The 20,581-nt window shown below is 41.6% G+C and overlaps 1 protein-coding gene across 5 annotated transcripts in view; it reads right to left on the bottom strand.

Moving 5' to 3' along the window:
* ssx2ipa (synovial sarcoma, X breakpoint 2 interacting protein a) overlaps window positions 1-20,581 on the bottom strand; it is a 98,692-nt gene that overhangs the window by 11,905 nt on the left and 66,206 nt on the right. For 3 of the 5 annotated variants that reach the window (XM_073062516.1, XM_073062515.1, XM_073062519.1), the window contains 6 exons: window positions 13,298-13,373; window positions 12,630-12,807; window positions 10,344-10,494; window positions 6,546-6,679; window positions 3,270-3,443; window positions 1,885-2,002 (listed from right to left, as the gene is read on the bottom strand). In XM_073062516.1, the coding sequence (XP_072918617.1) occupies window positions 1,885-2,002; window positions 3,270-3,443; window positions 6,546-6,679; window positions 10,344-10,494; window positions 12,630-12,807; window positions 13,298-13,373 (831 nt within the window). The remainder of the gene's footprint in view (window positions 1-1,884; window positions 2,003-3,269; window positions 3,444-6,545; window positions 6,680-10,343; window positions 10,495-12,629; window positions 12,808-13,297; window positions 13,374-20,581) is intronic. The other 2 variants (XM_073062517.1, XM_073062518.1) reach the window with 2 other exon arrangements.

Genomic DNA, 20,581 nt, shown 5'->3' with positions numbered 1-20,581 from the left:
TGTATTTAAAGTGGTGGCAAGGTAGTACAGCAATGAGCATAATGTTATTACAGTGCCAGAGACCCAGGTTCTGTTCCCATTGCTACATTCTCCTCATGACTGTATGGGTTTCTTCTGGGTGCTCTGGTGTCCTCCAACATTCCAAAGATGCATAGGTCAGTAGGTTAATTACCCTAATGTTAGTACAATGGCAGAGACCCAGGTTCAGTTCCCAATGGTTTCAGTAAAGAGTTGCAGACTAGTCCCATGACTGCATGGGTTTCTTAGGGATGCTGCTGTTACCCCCCCCCCCCCCCACGTTCCAAAGATGTACAGGTCAGTAGGTTAATTAGCCACATGGGTACAATTGGGAGGCACTGGCTTGTTGGGCTGAAAGGGCCTGTTACTGTAATGTATCTTTAAAAAAAAATACAAGGGAAAACAATAACAGAAGACAAAATATTTACAGTTACAGAGTAAGGACAGTGCATGCAGTCAATAATGTGCAAGGACATAACGAAATAGAATGTGAGGTCAAGAGCCTATCTTATCAGTCATTATTAACAAATGCCAAATGTTGTGAAAATTTCTGTTTTGCAGCATCAATACAGTGTAATACTAAAAATTACTGAATTACAATAGTATAGATAAATCATACAAAAGGAATAAAAGTAGTGAAACACTGTTTATGGGCCATTCAGAAATCTGATGGTGGAGGAGAAGACCCACACTGAATGTTCCCAGAACATTGAGTGTGGATCTTCAGCTTCTGTACCTCATGTGTACTCCAGCTTAAAGGGTCCCTTCATTCCAAACAGGAAATCTCAAATAATCTTTATAATAAGATCATTTGAAAAGGAACTCTGGGGGGGGCGGAATCAATACAAAAATGACAAAGTTGCAAACCACAAAAGGCTGGAAATACTCAGCAGATTAGGCCACATTTGTGGAGGGGGGAGAAAAACAAAGTTAAATTTGTAAGCATGTACTACCAGGCTCATGGATAGCCTCTATCCTGCTATTACCACACTAGTGAATGATTTCTATTACACTAATACAGACTCTTGACCTCACAGGCTACCTCATCATGGCCTTGCACATTATTATCCACCTGCACTGCACTCTCTCTATACTTTATTCTGTTATTGTTTTACCTTTGTACTACTTCGACACACTGCTGTAATTAAATGCTTCGCATGCATGATAGGCAAAACAAAGTTTTTCACTATACTTTGGTACATGTTCTAGAATAGTATATGACCAGACGGCAGAGCCTCAGAAACAGATGTCCCTTGCAGAACAGAGACAAGGATTCAAAGTACATTTGTTATCAAACTAGTTCTTTAGCCAGAGGGTTGTGAATCTGTGGAATTCATTGTCACAGATGGCTGTGGAGACCAAGTTACTGGGTATATTTAAAACGGATGTTGATAAGGCTTTTCATTTGTCAAGGCATCAAAGGTTATGGGAAGAAGGTAGGAGAATGAGTTGAGGGGGAAATAAATCAGCCATGATTGAATGGTGGAGTGGACTCAATGGGCCAAATGTATGCCTTATGGTCTTATGTTACAATAATAAAACAATTTACCAATTAATTTTAGATAGATTTAAGGCCAGTTAACTCCTCCCATGGATATCTGATGAGTATTTCTGTCTGATTTTGTTTGAAATGCTGGGAGATATATATTTATGCAGAGGAGTTTTAAATCTTTACTATGTGGACTGGACTGGTTTAACTTTTGAACATTTCGAAGAAATAGCTCAGGACTAATCTGGGAATCAGACCGGAGAAGATGATTAGCTCCAGTCATCATATTGCAAGACAAATGAAGCCAACAAGACCAAACTGGAGACATAATTTGCCAACAACTGCTCAAGTACTGTTTACATAGTTACAAAACTCACTAATAGACAAGGCACTGTGTGGTTTCATTATTTTTGGCCTTTTGCTCTCCACAAAAGGAGTCATGTTCAAGAACTGTTGCTTCAACCACATCGCTCGGTCGTCCTCGAAGGCCTTCCTCTGCAGACAGAAACATACAAAGTCATAAATCAGATGCTGGAAACCCAGGGTAACAGACAAATTGCTGGAAGAACTCAGCAGGTCAGACATCATCTATGGAAGGGATAGACAGTCAAATTTCATGCTGAGACCCTTCCTTAGAACTAAGTTCTAAAACCAAGAATCACAAAATATCTTTTCTGGATCTATCAAATCATAGTTCTGACAACTAGTAACATGAGCATGCACTACAAAGTCCTCTACAACTATATTTAATGGTTCACCAATATAAAATTACTGGCTGGAGTTTAGAAGAATAAGGAATCTCTTTGAAACATTTTGAATATTGAAAGGCCTAGAGTGAACATGCAGAGGATGCTTTCTATAGTGGGTGAGTCTAGGACCAGAGAGCCCAGCCTCAGAATAGAGAGACATCTATTTAGAACAAAGAGAAGGAATTTCTTTAGCCAGAGAGTGGTGAACCATTGCCATAGATGACTGTGGAGGCCAAGTCATTGAGTATATTTAAAGCAGAGGTTGATGGATTAGTAAGGGTGTTAAAGGTTCCAGGGAGAAGGCAGGAGAATTGCACATTTGTACAGAATCACCACACAATTTGTACTAGTTACAACCTGCAGTGATCATAGCTCTAGAAACTATGCCATTAGAAACACCTGTGTATTAGACAATAATCTAAATAACGCATCTTTCTCCATTTCACATTGCACTGACCTTCTACACTACAATTTCAGATTATTAATACTGTTGGATTTTGAAAGAAATTTATTTTCACTCTTTCATGGTGACAAATCCATGCTCCCAATTGACTGAAGAGTCATAATTTTGTACCTTTTGAAGTTTTGCTCCAATCTTCTACTAAGGACCCAAATTCTATACTATGGGGCTACACAGATAGCACAACACTTTACCAGCTTTAAGACCAGGGCTCAATTCCTGCTACAGTCTGCAAGGAATTTGCACATTCTCCCTGTGACCACATGGATTTCCTCTGGGTGTTCTGGTTTGTTCCCATATTCCAAAGATGTATGTGTAAGGTTTAGCGAATCATGGGTATACTATGTTGGCACTGGAAGCATGGCAACCCTTGCAGACTGCCCCCAAACACATTCCCAATGCAAACATTTTTCACTCTATATTTCAATATACATGGGACAAATTAAGCTAAATCATTTTTTATCTTAATTTTTTAAAAAAATTGCTTTATTTTGTCTTTAGGATGACCAGGCTAATTCAGAGAACAGAACCAAATGTAATGTTAAATAGCTACCTCATGACCGAGTCTAATGGCTGCTTCTGTAAAGTTCCTCCTCTCTTTCTCAAAATTTTTTTTCTGCTCATTAAACAATCTCCACTCTTCTTTCAGCCGTTCCTTTTCATCCAGCAAGTAGCAGTCCCGCAAAAGTACAGCTGTTTCATCGTCACACTGTGTACTAAACTGTTGCTTTGCAAAGAAAAGACAAAGAGTCAAATCTGAAAAATTACTAGTTTTTTTAAGCTTATTAATGTGAATTCAATACCTCTGAAAAGGATCAAAAGGAGTTCAAGAGCATAAGGTAATGTTGCACAGAGAAAGGGAAGAAGGAGGGACACCAGAGGGAGGTGATGGGCAGGTGAGAAGAGAAAGGGCAAGAGGGAAGCCAGACTGAGAAATGGAAAAAGGGAGAAGGGGAGGGAGCAGAAATTACTGGAAGTTAGAGAAATTGATGTTCATTGCATCAGGTTGGAGGCTACCCAGACGGTATAAGTAGTGTTGCTCCTCACCCTGAGTGCGGCAGTAGAAGAGGCATAGACTAACATGTCGAATTGTAAAGTCAAATTGAAATGGGTGGCCAGTGGGAAATCCTCCCTTTTGTGGAGGATGGAGCAGAGGCGTTCAACAAAGCACTCCCCCAATCTGCGTCAGGTCTCACCGATGTAGAGGAGGCTGCACCAGGAGCACCAGACACATTAGTTAGCTGGTCCCCAAATCTGAATCACATTTCACCGATGTAGGAGAAGCCACATCAGGAGCACAAAACCATTGACAGACTCGTGTGAAGTGGTGCCTCACTGGGAAGGACTGCTGGGGGCCCTGAATGGAGGTGAGGGAGGAGATGTAGGGGTAGATGCAGCACTTGTCACTCTTGCAGGGATAAGCAGCAGAACAAAACAAAAGGGCAAAACACAATAGAGAACACCAATCTGCGCCCATTATCAGGACGGTGGGGTTAGAGAACTGTTTCAAACTATCACATCAATTTAAACTCCATTGTAAAACAAATTGCTCTATTGATTCATTCAACAAAACCATCCACAGAAGTTGCAGCAAATAACAGTATCTGGCATTTAAACTGTTCTGAACTCCTCCTCCAACAAATGCAGGAGTTTCAATATAAACACGAGATTTTACAGATGCTGAAAATCCTGACCAACACACATTTTAAATATACATGTTATTATGAATGTCTCCCACAACTGAAAAATGCTAACTGAGGCAGGCATTTACAAGTTCAAACATTATAAACCAGGAGATTCTAGGATCCAAATGGTGGAGCCTCAGAATATAGGGCTGTGCCTTTACTGTGTTGAGCAGTATTTCTTCAGCCAGTGGTTGGTGAATCCTTGGTATTTGTTGCTGCATGCGGCTAAGGAGGCCAAGTCATTGGATGTATTTAAGGTGGAAATTGATAGGCTCTTGACTGGTAAAGGGCAAGGATTATGGGGAGAAAACTGGAGAATGGGCTTGGGAAAAAAAGTCACCATCACTGAACGGGGTAGCCAATTACGGTAGATAGGATGAATAGTCAAATTCTGTTCTATATCTTATGGTCTTGTGTGTATGTCAGGAATCGGATGCACTCAAGATAATGAAACTATGTACGAATATAAACAGTTACTAACCCAGTAAAACAGATTGAGAAAGTTAATAAAGTTCTTTCAGGAAGTAACAGCTAAGTGTTCGCCTTTGTCTGTTTCTGTATAGTTTTTTTTTGGAAATGCTATGTATACCACGGATGGTCCCATGCCCAGCTATGAAAGGAGGGACTAGCAACCCCATCCTGTAGAAATCCAGAGCTACAGAATCACCAACAGAAGCTCCAAAGACCTCATCCCTGGAAGGGGATGAATCTTCACTTAGAAGACATATCAAATCTTGTGGTGAAAGCAGAAGCCACAGGGCCGATCAATCTTCTTTCAGCCTAGGACTGAGGACTCTGGCAAGCTGCTGTTGACAGCCCAAGCCCCAGTAAGGATGATTGCTTAAGAAAAATGTATATTGTTCCTGTAAATACATGCAAAATATCTTAGGGTTGTATATGGTATTACATACTTTGACAATAAATTTACTTTGAACTTAAGTGGATAGAGGGAAACCAGTTTTCATAAAACTAAGATCTGAGCAGAGTGTTGGAGATAATACATCTGGAGGAATAAAAATTTGGCTAACCATAGTCAATGTAGGGATGAACGGGCTATTTTCTGCTGGGCAACCTGTAACTGTTCCTGAGTGCCACAGGAATCTGCGCTAGGACCATGACTGGTTATATTAAAGCATTAATACTTTACGTGAACCACTCCAGGAACTATCAGGCTGGTATAGAACAGAAACACCACAAGTGAAAAAGAGTAATCCATTTCTGCATTGTATATTCCATAAAAGTTAAATAAGTCAATAAGACATTGGAGCAGAATTAGGCCATTCTGCTCGGCCATTCCATTATGGTTGATTTATTTGCCCTCAGAATGTGTTGCTCATTGATACAAATGATGCATTTCACTGTATGTTTTGATGTTTTAGTGTACATGTGACAAATTAAACTAATCTTTAAAAAAATTCCATCTCAAGAAGAGAATCAAACCACTGCAGTGTTGAGACACAAAATGCTGTGGATAAAGTAGCTCTAATGTGATCCTGACCATAGTGCTGTCTGGGAATATGAATGTTATTCACATGTTTTCTCAAGCTATGCTCTACATGTTCATTCATGGGGAGTTATTGAAAATATGAGACTGAAAAAAAATTAAAGGCTAGTGGTTTACAGGAAATGAAAAGCATCCATATTCTAAAAGATTAAAGATGATCTTTATTTGTCACATGTACATTGAAACACCAAAACATGTAGTGAAATGTGTTGTTTATGTCAATGAGCAACACATTCTGAGGTGGTGCTGGGTGCAGCCCACAAGTGTCACCATGCTTCCGGTGCCAACACAGCATGCCCACAACATACTAATGCTAACCCATACATCATTGGAATGCAAGAGGAAACCAGAGTGCCCGGAGGAAACCCACAAGGTCACAGGGAGAACACAGGAACTGCTTACTGACAGCGGTGGGAATTGAACCCAGGTTGTTGACACAGTGAAGCGTTACTCTACCAATACTCTACTGTGCCACTTAATACTTAAGTGTCAGGAGTGGATCATTGATTCCCACTCTAAGGTTGAACTCTAGGACACCATCCCAGGTCTGATACAAGTGCAGTATTTGGCCACAGATGTTTAACCTAACAACATTCATTGTCACGTCCACAAAATTTACTTTTAAAGATGGAAATCCTACCTGTAGCAAGTGTTGTTGGGCTTTGATCACATCCCTGCACTGCTGAATTTCACCCTTCAATTCCTCCATTTCCTGCTCATGATCTTCTTTGCTGATCACTTCGTCATCTTCCAGAAAACTGGACTTCAAGGTGGCTGCAACAACAGAAACTCAGCCAACCAACAGTGCCAGGGTCAGGGTGATTAAAAGATTCCCATGTAACACGTCTTTTCTTCAAACTATCCATGAACCCAAACACTCCTTCCAGGTGAAGCAGCGATTTATTCACATGGCTTTGCATCTACTTATTCATAAATGGTCTCCTCCACAAACTCAAACGCAGATCTGCTGACTGCTTTGTGAATCTCTAGTCCTCCGGGGTGGTCCTGAGCTTTCTGTAGACGACCATTTCAATTCATTAGACCAGGGGTTCCAAATCTGGAGTCCACGGACACCTTGCTTAATGCTATTGGTCCATGGTATAAAAAAAGATTGGGAACCCCTGCATTAGACCCCAAGATAACAAGATATAGAATCAGAATTAGGCCATCCGGCACATCAAGTCTGCTCTGCTCTTCTATTATGGTTGATTTATTATCCCTCTCAACCTTATTCTCCTGCCTTCTTCCCGTAACCTTCCACACCATGACTGATCAACCTCTAATTTAAACATACCCAATGAATTAGTCTCCATAGCCACCTGTTGCAATGAATTCCACAGACCCACCCTATCTAAAGATATTCCTCCCTATTCTTATTCAAAATGAATGTCCCTCTATTCCGAGACCGTGTCCTTTGGCCCTAGACTCCCCCATTATGAGAAACATCCTCTCCACATCCACTCTATCTACGCCTTTCAGTATTCAAAAGGTTTCAATAAGATCCCCCCCCCCTTATTCTTCTGAACTCCAGCAAGATCCACATCAAACACTTTTCATATGTTAAACATTTTATTCCCAAATCATTCTCCTGAACCTCCTCTGGACCCTCTCCAAAGTCTACACATCCTTTCTTAGATAAGGGGACCAAAACTGTCATAATACTCCACATGGTCTGACCAATACTTTAAAACCTCAGCATTACATCCTTGCTTTTATATTCTAGTCCTCCTGAAATGAATGCTAACATTGCATTTGCCTTCTGCACCACCGACTCAACCTGCAAGTTAACCTTAGGGAATCATGAATGGGGAAATCCTTTGCACCTCTCATTTTTGAATTTGCTCCTTTTTAGGAAATAGTCTACAGCTTTGTACGCCATCCCACTTCTTTGACTGATGCAACAGGGCCCCATACAAGCCTGAGGAACAACACCTTGTCTCTGAACACTTGTAATCTTCTGGACTCCATTCAAATTCACTTTTGGACAAGTCACTTCGTCCACATCATAAATCGAGAATTTTATTTTTTTGCTACTCTGTCCAGCTGGCCACATTTCACTGCCCTTCTCTTAGCAACAAGATTTTAAATGGTATACTTATTCATTTCATCTCACCCTATCAGAAATGTTTATTCTGTTCTACCAATCCATCCCCAAAATTTCACTATTTGTGAAAAATACACTCAGAGGTCACATTATTAGGTGCACCTGCACATCTGATGGTTAACGCAAATATCTAAATCAGCCAATTATGTGGCAGCAACTCAATGCATAAAAGCATGCAGACATGATCAAGAGGTTCAGTTGTTATTCAGACCAAACTTCAGAATGGGGAAGAAATGTATTCTAAGCAACTTTGACCATGGAATGATTATTGGTGCCAGACGGGGTGGTTTGAGTACCTCAGAATCCGTTGATCTCCTGGAATTTTCATGTCTAACAGTTTTTACTTTTTATTATTTATTTATTTTATTTTTTTAGACAAAAGGTGTGCACATGCTGGCATATGCTATTTACTTACTTTTACAAATAACCCATAATGCATTATGTCAACAACAAAATGCTAATCAAAGAATATAATCAAATATTATTGAAATATTAAATACAGGTACACAACAGGTGTAAATAAAAAAGTGGCTGAAAACACCTTGTTAATGAGAAAGCACTGAGGTGAATGGCCAGGCTGGTTCACGCTGACTGCAACTCAAATAACCACATGTTACAACAGTGGTGTGCAAACAGCATCTCAGAACACACAACACGTAACACGTTGAACCTTGAAGTGGATGGGTTACTCTAGCAGACCAGAAACAGACATTTAGTGGCCACTTTATGAGGTACAATTGGCCTGGGTGTGGCTTGCTTTCTCTTTTCTCCTCTCTGAAAGAGTTCAAGTAAATTTATTATCGAAGTTCATTTATGTCACCATACAACAACCTGAGATTCCTTTTTTTGCAGGCATTCATAGTAAATACAAAGAAACAGAATAGAATCAATGTAAAACCACACATGACAGAAACAGACAAGCAACCAAGGTGCAAAAAAATAAGTTGTCCAAATACATAAAAAGAAAAACAAAAAAGCAATAAATATCAACACAAAATGTAGAAGGGTTCTTTGACCTGAAACCTTAACTGTTTCTCCTTCCACAATGGCTACCTGACCTGTTAAGAATTTCAAGCATTTTCCGCATTTATTTAAAACAAACCATCTCTAACATTTGTAAACGAGTGACCAGTAAAGTGTTACAAATAGTGAATATAGTCTAGATTTAAGGAACAAACTAGAACTAGAGGTCATGGGTTAAGGGTGAAAGGTGAAATGTTTAGGAGAACATGAAGGGAAAATTCTTCATTCATAGGGTGGTGGTGAGAGTGTGGAACGAACTGCTAACGGAAGTGGTGGATGCGGGTTTGATTTCAACATTTAAGAGAAGATCAGATAGGTATATAGATGGGAGGGGTATGAAGGGCTATGCTCCAGATGCGGGTCAATGAGACTAGGCAGAATAACAGTTCAGCATATACTAAATTGGGCCAAAGTACCAGTTTCTATGCTGTATTGCTCTATGACTCTCTTGCCTTTTAACTAAGCCCTTACCTATTTTATTTACAGGTACAGATACAGCACGAAATAGGCCCTTCGAGTTGCACCACCTCAGAAACCCTGATTTAACCTGAACCAAATCACAAGACAATTTACAATGACCAATTAACCTACCCAGCAAGTTTGGACTGTGGAAGGAAACTGGAACACTCAGTGGAAACCCTTGCATTCCTCGTGGAGGACACACAGTGTCTCTTTACAGAGGACACCCGAATTGAACTCCCAACACCTCAAGTTTGTAATAGTGGCATGCTAACCCATACATAACAAATCCCAGCAGAGGATACGCGAACTGTAGTGATCTCTGTTCAAACAACGTCTACTCAAACTTTCTGAAAAGGAATATATTTAAAATAAAATCCTGCAGGTAACTTAATGTATGAGAAACAGTAATGAAAAAGTGCCCAGCTTGCCAGAGCATCTCATCAGAAAACTGACCAAAGATATTGAACTTTTTCAACAGGAAAGAGAATCCCTATTCTTATAGTCAGTTGCAAAACTTGAGAATAACTTGACCAAATAGAAAGCATCTTTTCATTGCTTTCCAAGGGTTTCTGTTGAAAAGAACATGAGAAAGAGGAGAGGGTACCCCTCAAGTCTCACCAACACCTTATACAATATCAACATAGCATCCCAACATGTGTACTCAGTACTCATGAAGGCCAACATGTGATGCCACTTACAAGGAATAGTGGATCTGTATTCCCAGATGTCCGTTAGTTTGGAATCAACTATTATTACCGTTTCCCCCCCCCCCACCCCCAAACTCATTAACCTCAACCTCAAACCAGGAAGCTGTCTTCAGCTGTACTATCATACACAGATTAGGCTAACCTTGTGAGTCCAATTTTTCCACATGGCTTTTCAGCATTCTCCACTGTTGCCGAATGCTGTTTGTCAGTTGTTCCCGCACCTCGTCACACGACAGCTCCAAACTGTTTTCCTTATTTGACTCATGAGAATCCTCTTCATTGTCTGACCCAGGCTGTCAAATCAAAATCACTTCTTAGGTGACAGAAATTAAAGCATCTACAGAGTTGGCTTCAAAGTCAATGTCAAGATTATCATATGCACATGTGTAATAAAAACTTTCTTGCAGCAGCAGTACAGGTACACAACAGAAATAAAGCATTCACAAGAAATAATTAAACAAATTATACAAGAACACGATTGAGACAAAGGTTGGTGAGATAAGAACTAGAGATCATAGGTTAAGCACAAAAAGTGAAATATTTAAGGGGAACTTCGTCATTAAGAGGGTGGTTGAGAGTGCAGAATGAGCTACCAGCTGAAGTGGTGGATACGGGTTCAATTGCAACATGCAAGAGAAGTTTGGAAAGATACATGGATGGGAGAGGTATGGAGAGCTATAGTCCTGGTGCAGATCAATGGGATTAAGCAGATTAATAGATTGGCCATGGAATAGATGGGTTGAAGGGCCTACTTGTGTGAGGTATAGTTCTAAAAAAATTAGTCCATTCTAGAGCAAGTGGTTATAGTGTTGCTATACTGAGGTAGTAACTAGAGCTTTGTTGGTTCAGTAACCAAATGGATGAATCAAGTACCGTATGTTCCCCATCTCCACCACTGATAGTTGAACTCCAATGTAACTTGAACTAATTCTAAACCATTACTAATAATTGACAGCTATGAAATCAAATTGTCAATGAGAATGGCAAACAGCAACAGGTGCTTGTTTGACATTTACATTTTAATTTCAGTTTATCCAATAACATCAAACTATTAAAATAGGATTACATTGAAAAAATATAATTGTTCAGATTACATTTTCAGAGAAATGTATTGTTCAGAGAAACCCGAGCAATAAAAAAAAGAGAATGAATTTAAGGGATACATTATGAAGTTGCTTCCTGCAGAAAGGCATGTGTGATTCAGAGTCAGAATATCCAAATTCAAGCCCACCATTAAATGCTTAAAATTATTTACACCCACCAGAAGGTGAGGCATTCAAATTTGTTAGAGGTATACAAAATTATGAGGGGTATTGATAGGGTAAATGCAGGCAGGGCTTTCCCACCGAGGTTGGGTGAGGCTGCAACTAGAGGTCATGGGTTTAGGGTGAAAGGCAAGATGTGTTAAGGGGAAGCTTGAGGGGGAACTTCTTCATTCAGAGAGTGGTAAAAGTGAGGAACCCACTGCCAGTGGAAGTTTTGGATTTCAACTTTCAAGAGAAGTTTGGACAAGTACGTGGATGGGAGGGGTACAGAGAGCTATGGTCCAGGTGGCGTTCAATGTAACTAGGCAGAAACTAGTCTAGCATAGACTGGATGGGCTAAAGGGCCTGTTTTAGTGTTGTAGAGCCCTATGACTACTGGGAATTAAAAGGCAACAATACCAGTAAAAGCACTAGTACCATGCAGTTGCAAGTGGAAGCAAGTCCAAAAGGGTTCCTGAGGAAGAAAAGAATATTGACCAGGTCACAGGATATTCTTAAGATAAAACCGTGGGATCTCTTACACCAGATCTGAGAGAGCATAGAAGCTTCCTTTCAGTGTCCTCTCAAGGGGATGAGATTTCTAATAGATCACAGGACATTGCTTTACAAACATCCTGCTGCATCATAATTACACTTTTCAAATTGATATTTATCAGAATACAGCAGCATGGTAAAAGAAACTTACAGCCCAACAAGCCCATGCCACCCAGTTACACCCATGTGACCAATTAACCTAACGCGAGTCTTTTGAATGTGGGAGGAAACTGGAGCACCCAGAGGAAATCCATGTAGTCACAGGAAGAACATACAAATTCCTTGCAGACAGCAGCAATAATTGAACCCGGGTTGCAGTCACTGTAATAGTGTTATGCTATCTTGAGGTTTAAACTGAAAATAGCATTTCATGGCTGTTGAAATCTGAACATGTCCCCAATTTTTAGACCAGATGTTCAGATTAATGGCACAGCAATTTAATTGTTCAGCCACCACCTCGCATTTCATTTTATCTTTACCTAGCAAAGATTTCAAATTATATTTGGATGGGATTAAACCTTTCAGAATGCAGAAAATGACACTGTACTGTAAATCAACAGTTGAACAAGGGAATAAAAATGCTATGATTCACAATAAGACATCAACAAAAATAATATTGTGAAACTCACTATACCACTGCTATCTTCCAGTGGCTCTTTTGGCCTCTGCTTTCTACGATTAAGTATCGACATCATTTCTTTCTTCATCTGTTGGAGAACTTGTTTCAGTTCAATGTTTTCCACCATGAGTTCTTTATGATGTCTTTCATAGTTATTGATAAGGACTTTGTACATCTCCTCTTCATTCCTGCAGTTTTGAGAGAGAACATTGGGAAAAATTATACAATACACATTAAACACTGGAGGAACTCAGCAAATCTATGGGAGGGAATAAACATTTGACCCTTCATCAGGACTGGAAAGGAAGGGGGCAGAAGCCAGAATAGGAAGGCAGGGGTAGGGGAAGGAGTACAAGCTGGAGGTGATAGGTGAGACCAGGTAAGGTAGAAGGTGAGTGGGCAAGAGAGGAGGGATGAAGTATGAAACTGGGAGGGGATAGGTGAGATGGCTGAAGAAAGTATCTAAAAGGAGAAAGCAGTTGACCATTGAAGTAAGGGAAGGAGGAGGGAACCATAATGAGGAATGGAAAACGGGAGGCAGCGGGTAGAAATCATCAGAATTTACAGAAATCGAAGTATTGTACTACAACACTGAAATCAGATGGAGAAATGGAGATATGGAAATATGCTTTCTGAGTTAAAAAAAAGATCTAAGATCTTTATTTAACTAAACAATACCTGGCTTCTGTTTTGCCAGTTCGCCAAGCACTCCGTCGCCCATCTGAACGCCCCACATAATTAAGGATATCAATGCCTAATGTAAATAAAAGGTGGATTGTATGTATTAATAATGAATAATTTGTAAACATGGAAACATTTAACTATACACGATTATACACAAAAGTCAACAGACTGAAGTCTCTATTAGTATTGGTTTATTATTGACATTTTTTTCTTCCCAGAAGATATAAAGACATCAGCTCAAAGACAGTTTCAACCCACTGTTTTAAGAACAATAAATAGACCTTTTGTATGATAAGACAGACTCGATCTCACAATCTACATCATTCTGATCTTACATTTTATTGTCTACCTCAGGCATGGGCAAACTATGGCCCGGGGGCCATATACGGCCCATTAAGCTTTTTAATCCGTCCCGCAGAACTTGATGAAATTATATTAATAAACCTTGTTAACGTTTTTTCCCCGCAATTCTGGCGTTTTCCCAATAGATGACGCACTCTATATACATTGACCTTTGTTGAGGTGCAGCATATTATTCCACATTTGCGCTTTACTCTTTGACCTCTCACCCCTTCCGTAAAGATGAGTGGAGCTAAGAAAAGAAAAGTGGATAGAGAATGTCGGGTGTTTAATAAGGAGTGGACAACTAAATATCTTTTTACCGAACACCGATCAACTGCTGTATGCCTGATATGCCAAGAGACTGTGGTGGTTTTTAAAGAATATAATATCAGCCGTCACTTTGCCACAAAACATGCCAACTATGCTAGCAACCAGTCAACGAAAGAACGGGAAGCTAATGCTCAGAGGTTGGCAGCTAATTTACAGGCTCAACAAAATTTTTTTCACCGTCAAACTGCCATTCATGAGTCAAGTACCAAGGTGAGTTTTTAAAAGAATGTATGGTGGAGACAGCAGGTGTATTGTGTCCGGAGAACAAAGACAAATTTGAAAAAATCAGTTTATCACGCAGGACAGTGACTCGCCGTGTGGAACTGATATATGAAGATATAACCAGCGACTTAAATAAAAAGGCAGAGTCGTTCACGTTATATTCATTAGCACTGGATGAAAGCAACTATGTAAAAGACACTGCTCAGCTCCTCATTTTTATCCGAGGAATTAACAATACTTTTGAAATAACGGAGGAGTTTTTGACAATGGAGTCTCTGAAAGGAAAAACACGGGGAGAGGACTTGTATGACTGGGTGTCTGCTGTCTTCGAAAATATGAAGCTCCCTTGGAGTAAACTTATCAACGTCACCACAGATGGATCTCCTAATTTGACAGGGAAAATGTCGGCCTGCTGAGGAGAATACAGAATAAAGTGAAAGATGAAAATCCTGACCAGGATGTTATTTTCCTTCACTGCATCATCCACCAGGAATCTCTATGTAAATCGGTATTACAGCTGAATCATGTTGTGAATCCTGTCGTAATACTTGTCAACTTTATACGTGCAAGGGGACTTCAGCACCGTCAGTTCATCACGTTCCTGGAGGAAACTGATGCGGATCACCAGGACCTACTTTATCACTCCCGTGTCCGCTGGTTAAGTTTGGGCAAAGTGTTTCAACGAGTATGGGAGCTCAAAGAGGAGATCGGTGCATTTTTGGAGTTACTGAGGAAGGCCGGCGAATTTCCTGAGCTGAGCAACAAGAGCTGGCTTTGTGACTTTGCGTTTGCTGTGGATATATTTTCACACATGAATGAACTGAACGTGAAGCTACAGGGGAAGGATCAGTTTGTGCATGACATGTACACAAACGTGAAAGCCTTTAAATCCAAGCTGGCTTTTTTCTCCAGGCAAATTTTGAATAAGTTATTCACTCATTTTCCCACACTAGCCACACTGGAAGAGGCCGGCGCAAATGTGAAAAAATACAGCGAGTCACTGGATGCGCTGCACAGAGAATTCTGCCGTTGCTTTTCTGATTTTGAAAAAATTGACAAGTCACTTCAGTTGGTGGCCTGTCCCCTGTCACAAGATCCTGAAACAGCACCAGAGGAGCTACAGCTGGAACTGATCAACCTTCAGTCTGACCCCATCTTAAAAGAGAAGTTCAACTCTCTTAAACTGAATGACTTTTATGCTTCACTTGGTAAAGAGGTGTTTCCAAACCTCCGGAGGACGGCACAGAAGATGCTGGCGTTGTTCGGCTCGACCCATTTGTGTGAACAGGCGTTCAGCGTCATGAACATCAACAAAGCCAGCCACAGATCCAAGTTAACTGACCAACACCTCAGATCCATCCTGAGAATCGCCACAACAAAACTAAATCCAGACTTTGATGCGCTGGCTAAAAAGGGAGACCAACAACACTGTTCCCACTGAAATTAAAAATAAGTTTCTTCGTTGTGTTATGTAAAAAATGCATTTGAAAATATTTTTTTCAATAAGCCTTACATGTTACATGTCATTTCTGTTAAGTGATGGACATGAGTAGTGCGCAGGTGCACGTACGTTCTCAAAATAAAAAATGCGCTCCAGATCAAATAACGCGCTCCGCATACTGGCGCGCTGTCACTGTTCTGTCCTTGTGCTGGTCGTTGTTGAGTTTTGGCACAGGGGACAATTGAATAAGAAGGAGCAGGACAAGCAGACCTGCATCTCCTACCGTTTTTGAAATAAAGACAGTCAGGAGGAGAGTGATGATGATAATATCTTGAAGGATAACAGAATTTTCAGTGCTTTAAAATAATAACTGTTACTATTAAAAAAAGCTGTATTTTATTCATTTAATTTTCAGTGTTTTAAAAGTCATTTCAATAAATAGCTAAATACCATGGGACTTCAAAGACAGATATTTTGTTGTAATGCATTTGTTCATTTTCAATTGAAATTAAAGCACGTTTTCTACATATCCCATGATATTTTATTTTCTCTTATGAGGTGTATTACCAAAACACTCCGTCCATCTGCTCCTGGTCCGGCCCCCCTGTCAAATTTTAGAACCCTTTGTGGCCCACAAGTCAAAAAGTTTGCCCACCCCTGGTCTACCTGCATAACACTTTCAGAATATAGTAATACTATCTTCTGTTATTGTTTCCCCTTGTACTACCTCAATGCACCATGTGAAAGGAACGTACCCACCCTGGCATGTAAAGTCATCTCCAGCGGACTGAGCGGATGTGATCAACAGTAAGATCCAATGACCAGGAAGGTGGTTCTGCAACGCTTTGTGGAGAGCACAGGGCATGACAAGGCACAGTAGTAGTCATGGTCATCCATTGCAGCTAAACAAAGCCCCAGCTGTGAGGACTACTCGTACCACTGGACCTAGACTTCGGAGGTCAAGAGAGTGGAATGGTTTTTCCACTTTAAAAACTCTCCGGCACCAGTCTCCTGTCATTGGAAATGATGAACAGCCAATCACCTCAATACACTGATGTGATGAGTTGATCTTATGGATCGGCAAGTCAAACAAAGCTTTTCACTGTACCTCAGTACACACACCAGTAACAAGCCATTTTACAAAGAGGAAAGCAAGTCCTTTCCCCCCTAAACTATCATGTTTTTGTTTTATTTGCAAGCTTTGTATTTTAATCAGCATGTTATTTAACAATTTTATTCCTATTTTTTAAGAAGTCAATGCATTTATTTTTTGAAATCTCTTGAGATTCAATGATAGTTTTTTCAGATATTAACAGAAAGGAATGAGGATTAGTTCATGTAGATTGTACAGAGGTGGAAGTACAGGAACAAGGGGCCAAATGGTCTATTCCTGCTTTTAGATCATTTATTGTTACATTAGCATTGTTTCCATTCTATGCGATCTGCCCTACAGAGAACAATAAAAACTGCCAAGACGATTCACCAAGGTTCCCCCTCCTATTTGTGCCATTTACCAAGAGTATTGCAGACCTAGGAGAAGAAAAACTGATTTTAAACTTCTGCTGCATTGTGGCCATACCCACCCAAGGGAAAGGCTGAGGAAGAAATCCAGAGCCGGGGCCCCAAAGGCAGTTTGATGTTTACAACTTCACATTGGCAACCACTGTGATGACACTGGTGCCAAGCTGTATCGGCACTTGCCCTTCCCTTGAACTACAGCAGTGATGTGGAAAGGGGGAGCCCGCTGCATGGGCAACAGCCAGTTCTTCAAATCTTCCCACCCAGGCTTCCGCCCTGGAAAGGACACAATCCACCAGAGGCGCAAACCCATGATCCCTTGGGATCAACAGCTGCCTACTGCAGATCAAAGGCCCAAAGCATTGTTGAGGATCCCTACCACCCATCCCACAATCTTTTTGACTCACTACAATCGGAAGGTGGTACAGGAGCATGAGGACTAGGACTACTAGACTGGTTCAGTTTTTCCCCTCGCACTGAGAGACTAAGGAGTACCCTAGGGATACGTGCTTTCCAGTTGTTGTATATTAGACCACAAGACATTCATTCTGTCCATCACGTCTGCTCTGCTATTTGATCACAGCTGGGTAGCAGCTTCTTCCGTCACGCAGAGACTAATGAATACTCTGCCACCACTGACATCCCAGCATCAGGAGAGTGAGCCGTTTTCTTGTGCTGTGCAGTACATGCATTTTGAATTATACTTTATTAACTTGCTTATGGTATAAAACACACACACACACAAATTGAACTACCACCAAACACAGGCTATGCCATCAGAGGTGGAGTCCAGTTAATCATTAATCAGATGCTAACCCATGAACAGCTAGATAGTCTTCTTGCATCCACCCAGGAAAAGGTGGTGGCCACAGATACCAGACTTCTCTGGCACAAACCATTTCTGTTCTGGGAAAAAGTCACTAGCTGGTCTTTGGAGAAAGTTGAAAATAGTGCAGTCTATGAATAAACACTTAAATCTGAGAGATTTCCACATTAAGACTACTTGTTGGTGAATATACAGTAACAAATGCCAGTTAGTTTTATTGCTGTAGACAAACAAAAAATACAGGCCTCAGCTTTACTGTGGCATTCCAGAAGATGGCAATAAAAGCCAACGTAAGTTTTATTAGAAGAATTAATTTTTAATTCACTAAATTAGTTAGATTTATTATGTGTCACATACACCGCAAAACAGTGAAATGTTTGTCTCAACAACCAATACTGTCTGAGGACATGCTGGAGGCAGCCCTGTAAGTGTTGAGATGTTTCCTGCACCAACATAGCATCCCGATAACTTAACCCATAAATCTTTGAAATATGGGAGGAAACCAGAGCACTCGGAGGAAATTCACACATTCACGGGGAGAATGAACAAACTCATTACAGACTGCATTGGGAATTGAACCCTGTTCCCAACTGCTAAATGCTATACCACTGTTCCATGCCTTACTGCCATCTTGTCAATAGCAGCAAAAAAAAACATAGCCAAAGATCAAGTCATACAGCACTATAGCACAAAAGCAGACCCTTCAGCCCATCAGGTCCACGCCAAACTATCATTCTGCTTAGTTCCGTCAACCTGCACCACAGTTCTCCATTCCCCTCCCACCCATGTACTTATCAAAAATGCTGGATAACAGCTTAGGTCAAGCAGTGAACACCAGCTGCTTAAATGGAATGCAAGCAGGTATATTAGATGATGTGAACAAAACTGCTCCCATCTTACACAAGAATTGTATACAATATAAGATGATAAGGCATCAGAGCAGATTTAGGCCACTTGGCCTATCAAGTCTGCTCCTCCATTCCATCACGGCTGATCCTTTCTCCCCCCTCCTCAACCGCATTCCCCGGCCTTTTCCCCATAACCTTTGATGCCACATCGAAGCAAGAACCTATCAATCTCTGCCTTAAATACACCCCACGACCTGGACTCCACAACTGCCTGTGGTAACAAATTCCACAAATTCACCAACCTCTGGCTAAAGAAATTACTCTGCACCTGTTTTAAATTGACACCTCTATCCTGAGGCTGTACCTTCTTGTCCTAGACTCCCCCACCATGGCAAAACATCCTTTCCACATTTACTGTCTTGGTCTTTCACTATTCGAAAGGCTTCAATGAGATCTCCCCTCATCCTTCTAAATTCCAGCAAGTACAGATTCAGAGCCATCAAACATTCCTTGTATAACCCTTTCATTTCCCGAATCATCCTTGTGAACTGCCTTTGAACCCTCTCCAATGCCAGCACAACTTTTCTTAGATGAGGAGCCCAAAGCTGTTCACATTACTCAGTGAAGCTTCATCAGTGCCTTATAAAGCCTCAGCATCACATCCCTGCTCTTGTATTCTAGACTTCTTGAAATGAATACCAACAGTGCATTTGCCTTCCTCACCACTGACTACCTAGAAGTTGTCCTTTAGGGTGTTCTGTACAAGAACTCCCAATTCCCTTTCATCTCAGATTTTTGGATTTTCTTCCGATTTATTAAACAGTGTCCACATTTATTTCTACTACCAAAGCATATGACCATGCATTTTCCAACACTGTATTTTGCTTCCTACTCACTTGCCTATTCTCCTAATCTGTCTAAGCCCTTCTGAAGAAGAAGAAAGCCCTTAACTCTGAGTGGAGTCATCAGGACACCATCGCCATGGCGTTTTTTTTTTAGCAAGTTTTCTTATTTTTACGAGGTCGAGTTGCAGGGGTTCTGCCCCCTCCTACTCTTCCGCCCGAACTCTGAGATAGTGCCCGCACCCGCCTAGGGGTCCGCATCGTGCCCAGGCCTCCGGCGTTTCCGCCTGGGAGGCACCCCTACCCAGGATACATGCGGCCCGCCCAGGGAGGGCTCTCCGCTAGCCTATCACCACCTAGACCTGTCTGTCTGAACCTCGACGACCTGCCTGCCTGAACCCGGAGACCTGTCTACCTGCCTGCCTGAACCCGGAGACCTGTCTACCTGCCTGCCTGAACCTCGAGGACCTGCCTGCCTGAACCCCGGGGACCAGTCTGCCTGCCTGCCTGAACCCCGGGGACCAGTCTGCCTGCCTGCCTGAACCCCGGGGACCTGCCTGCCTGAACCCCGGGGACCTGCCTGCCTGAACCCCGGGGACCTGCCTGCCTGAACCCCGGGGACCTGCCTGCCTGAACCCCGGGGACCTGCCTGCCTGAACCTCGGGGACCTGCCTGCCTGAACCCGGGGACCTGCCTGCCTGAACCCGGGGACCTGCCTGCCTGAACCCGGGGACCTGTCTGCCTGCCTGCCTGAACCTCGAGGACCTGTCTGCCTGCCTGCCTGAACCCGGGGACCTGTCTGCCTGCCTGCCTGAACCCGGGGACCTGTCTGCCTGCCTGCCTGAACCTCGAGGACCTGTCTGCCTGCCTGCCTGAACCCGGGGACCTGTCTGCCTGCACGGACCCCAG

The sequence above is a fragment of the Hemitrygon akajei genome, chromosome 12, assembly GCF_048418815.1.
Source record: "Hemitrygon akajei chromosome 12, sHemAka1.3, whole genome shotgun sequence".
Classification (NCBI taxonomy): Eukaryota; Metazoa; Chordata; class Chondrichthyes; order Myliobatiformes; family Dasyatidae; genus Hemitrygon; species Hemitrygon akajei.
Note: the sequence above shows the minus strand (reverse complement) of the source record. Positions and strands in the feature narration are given on the sequence as shown.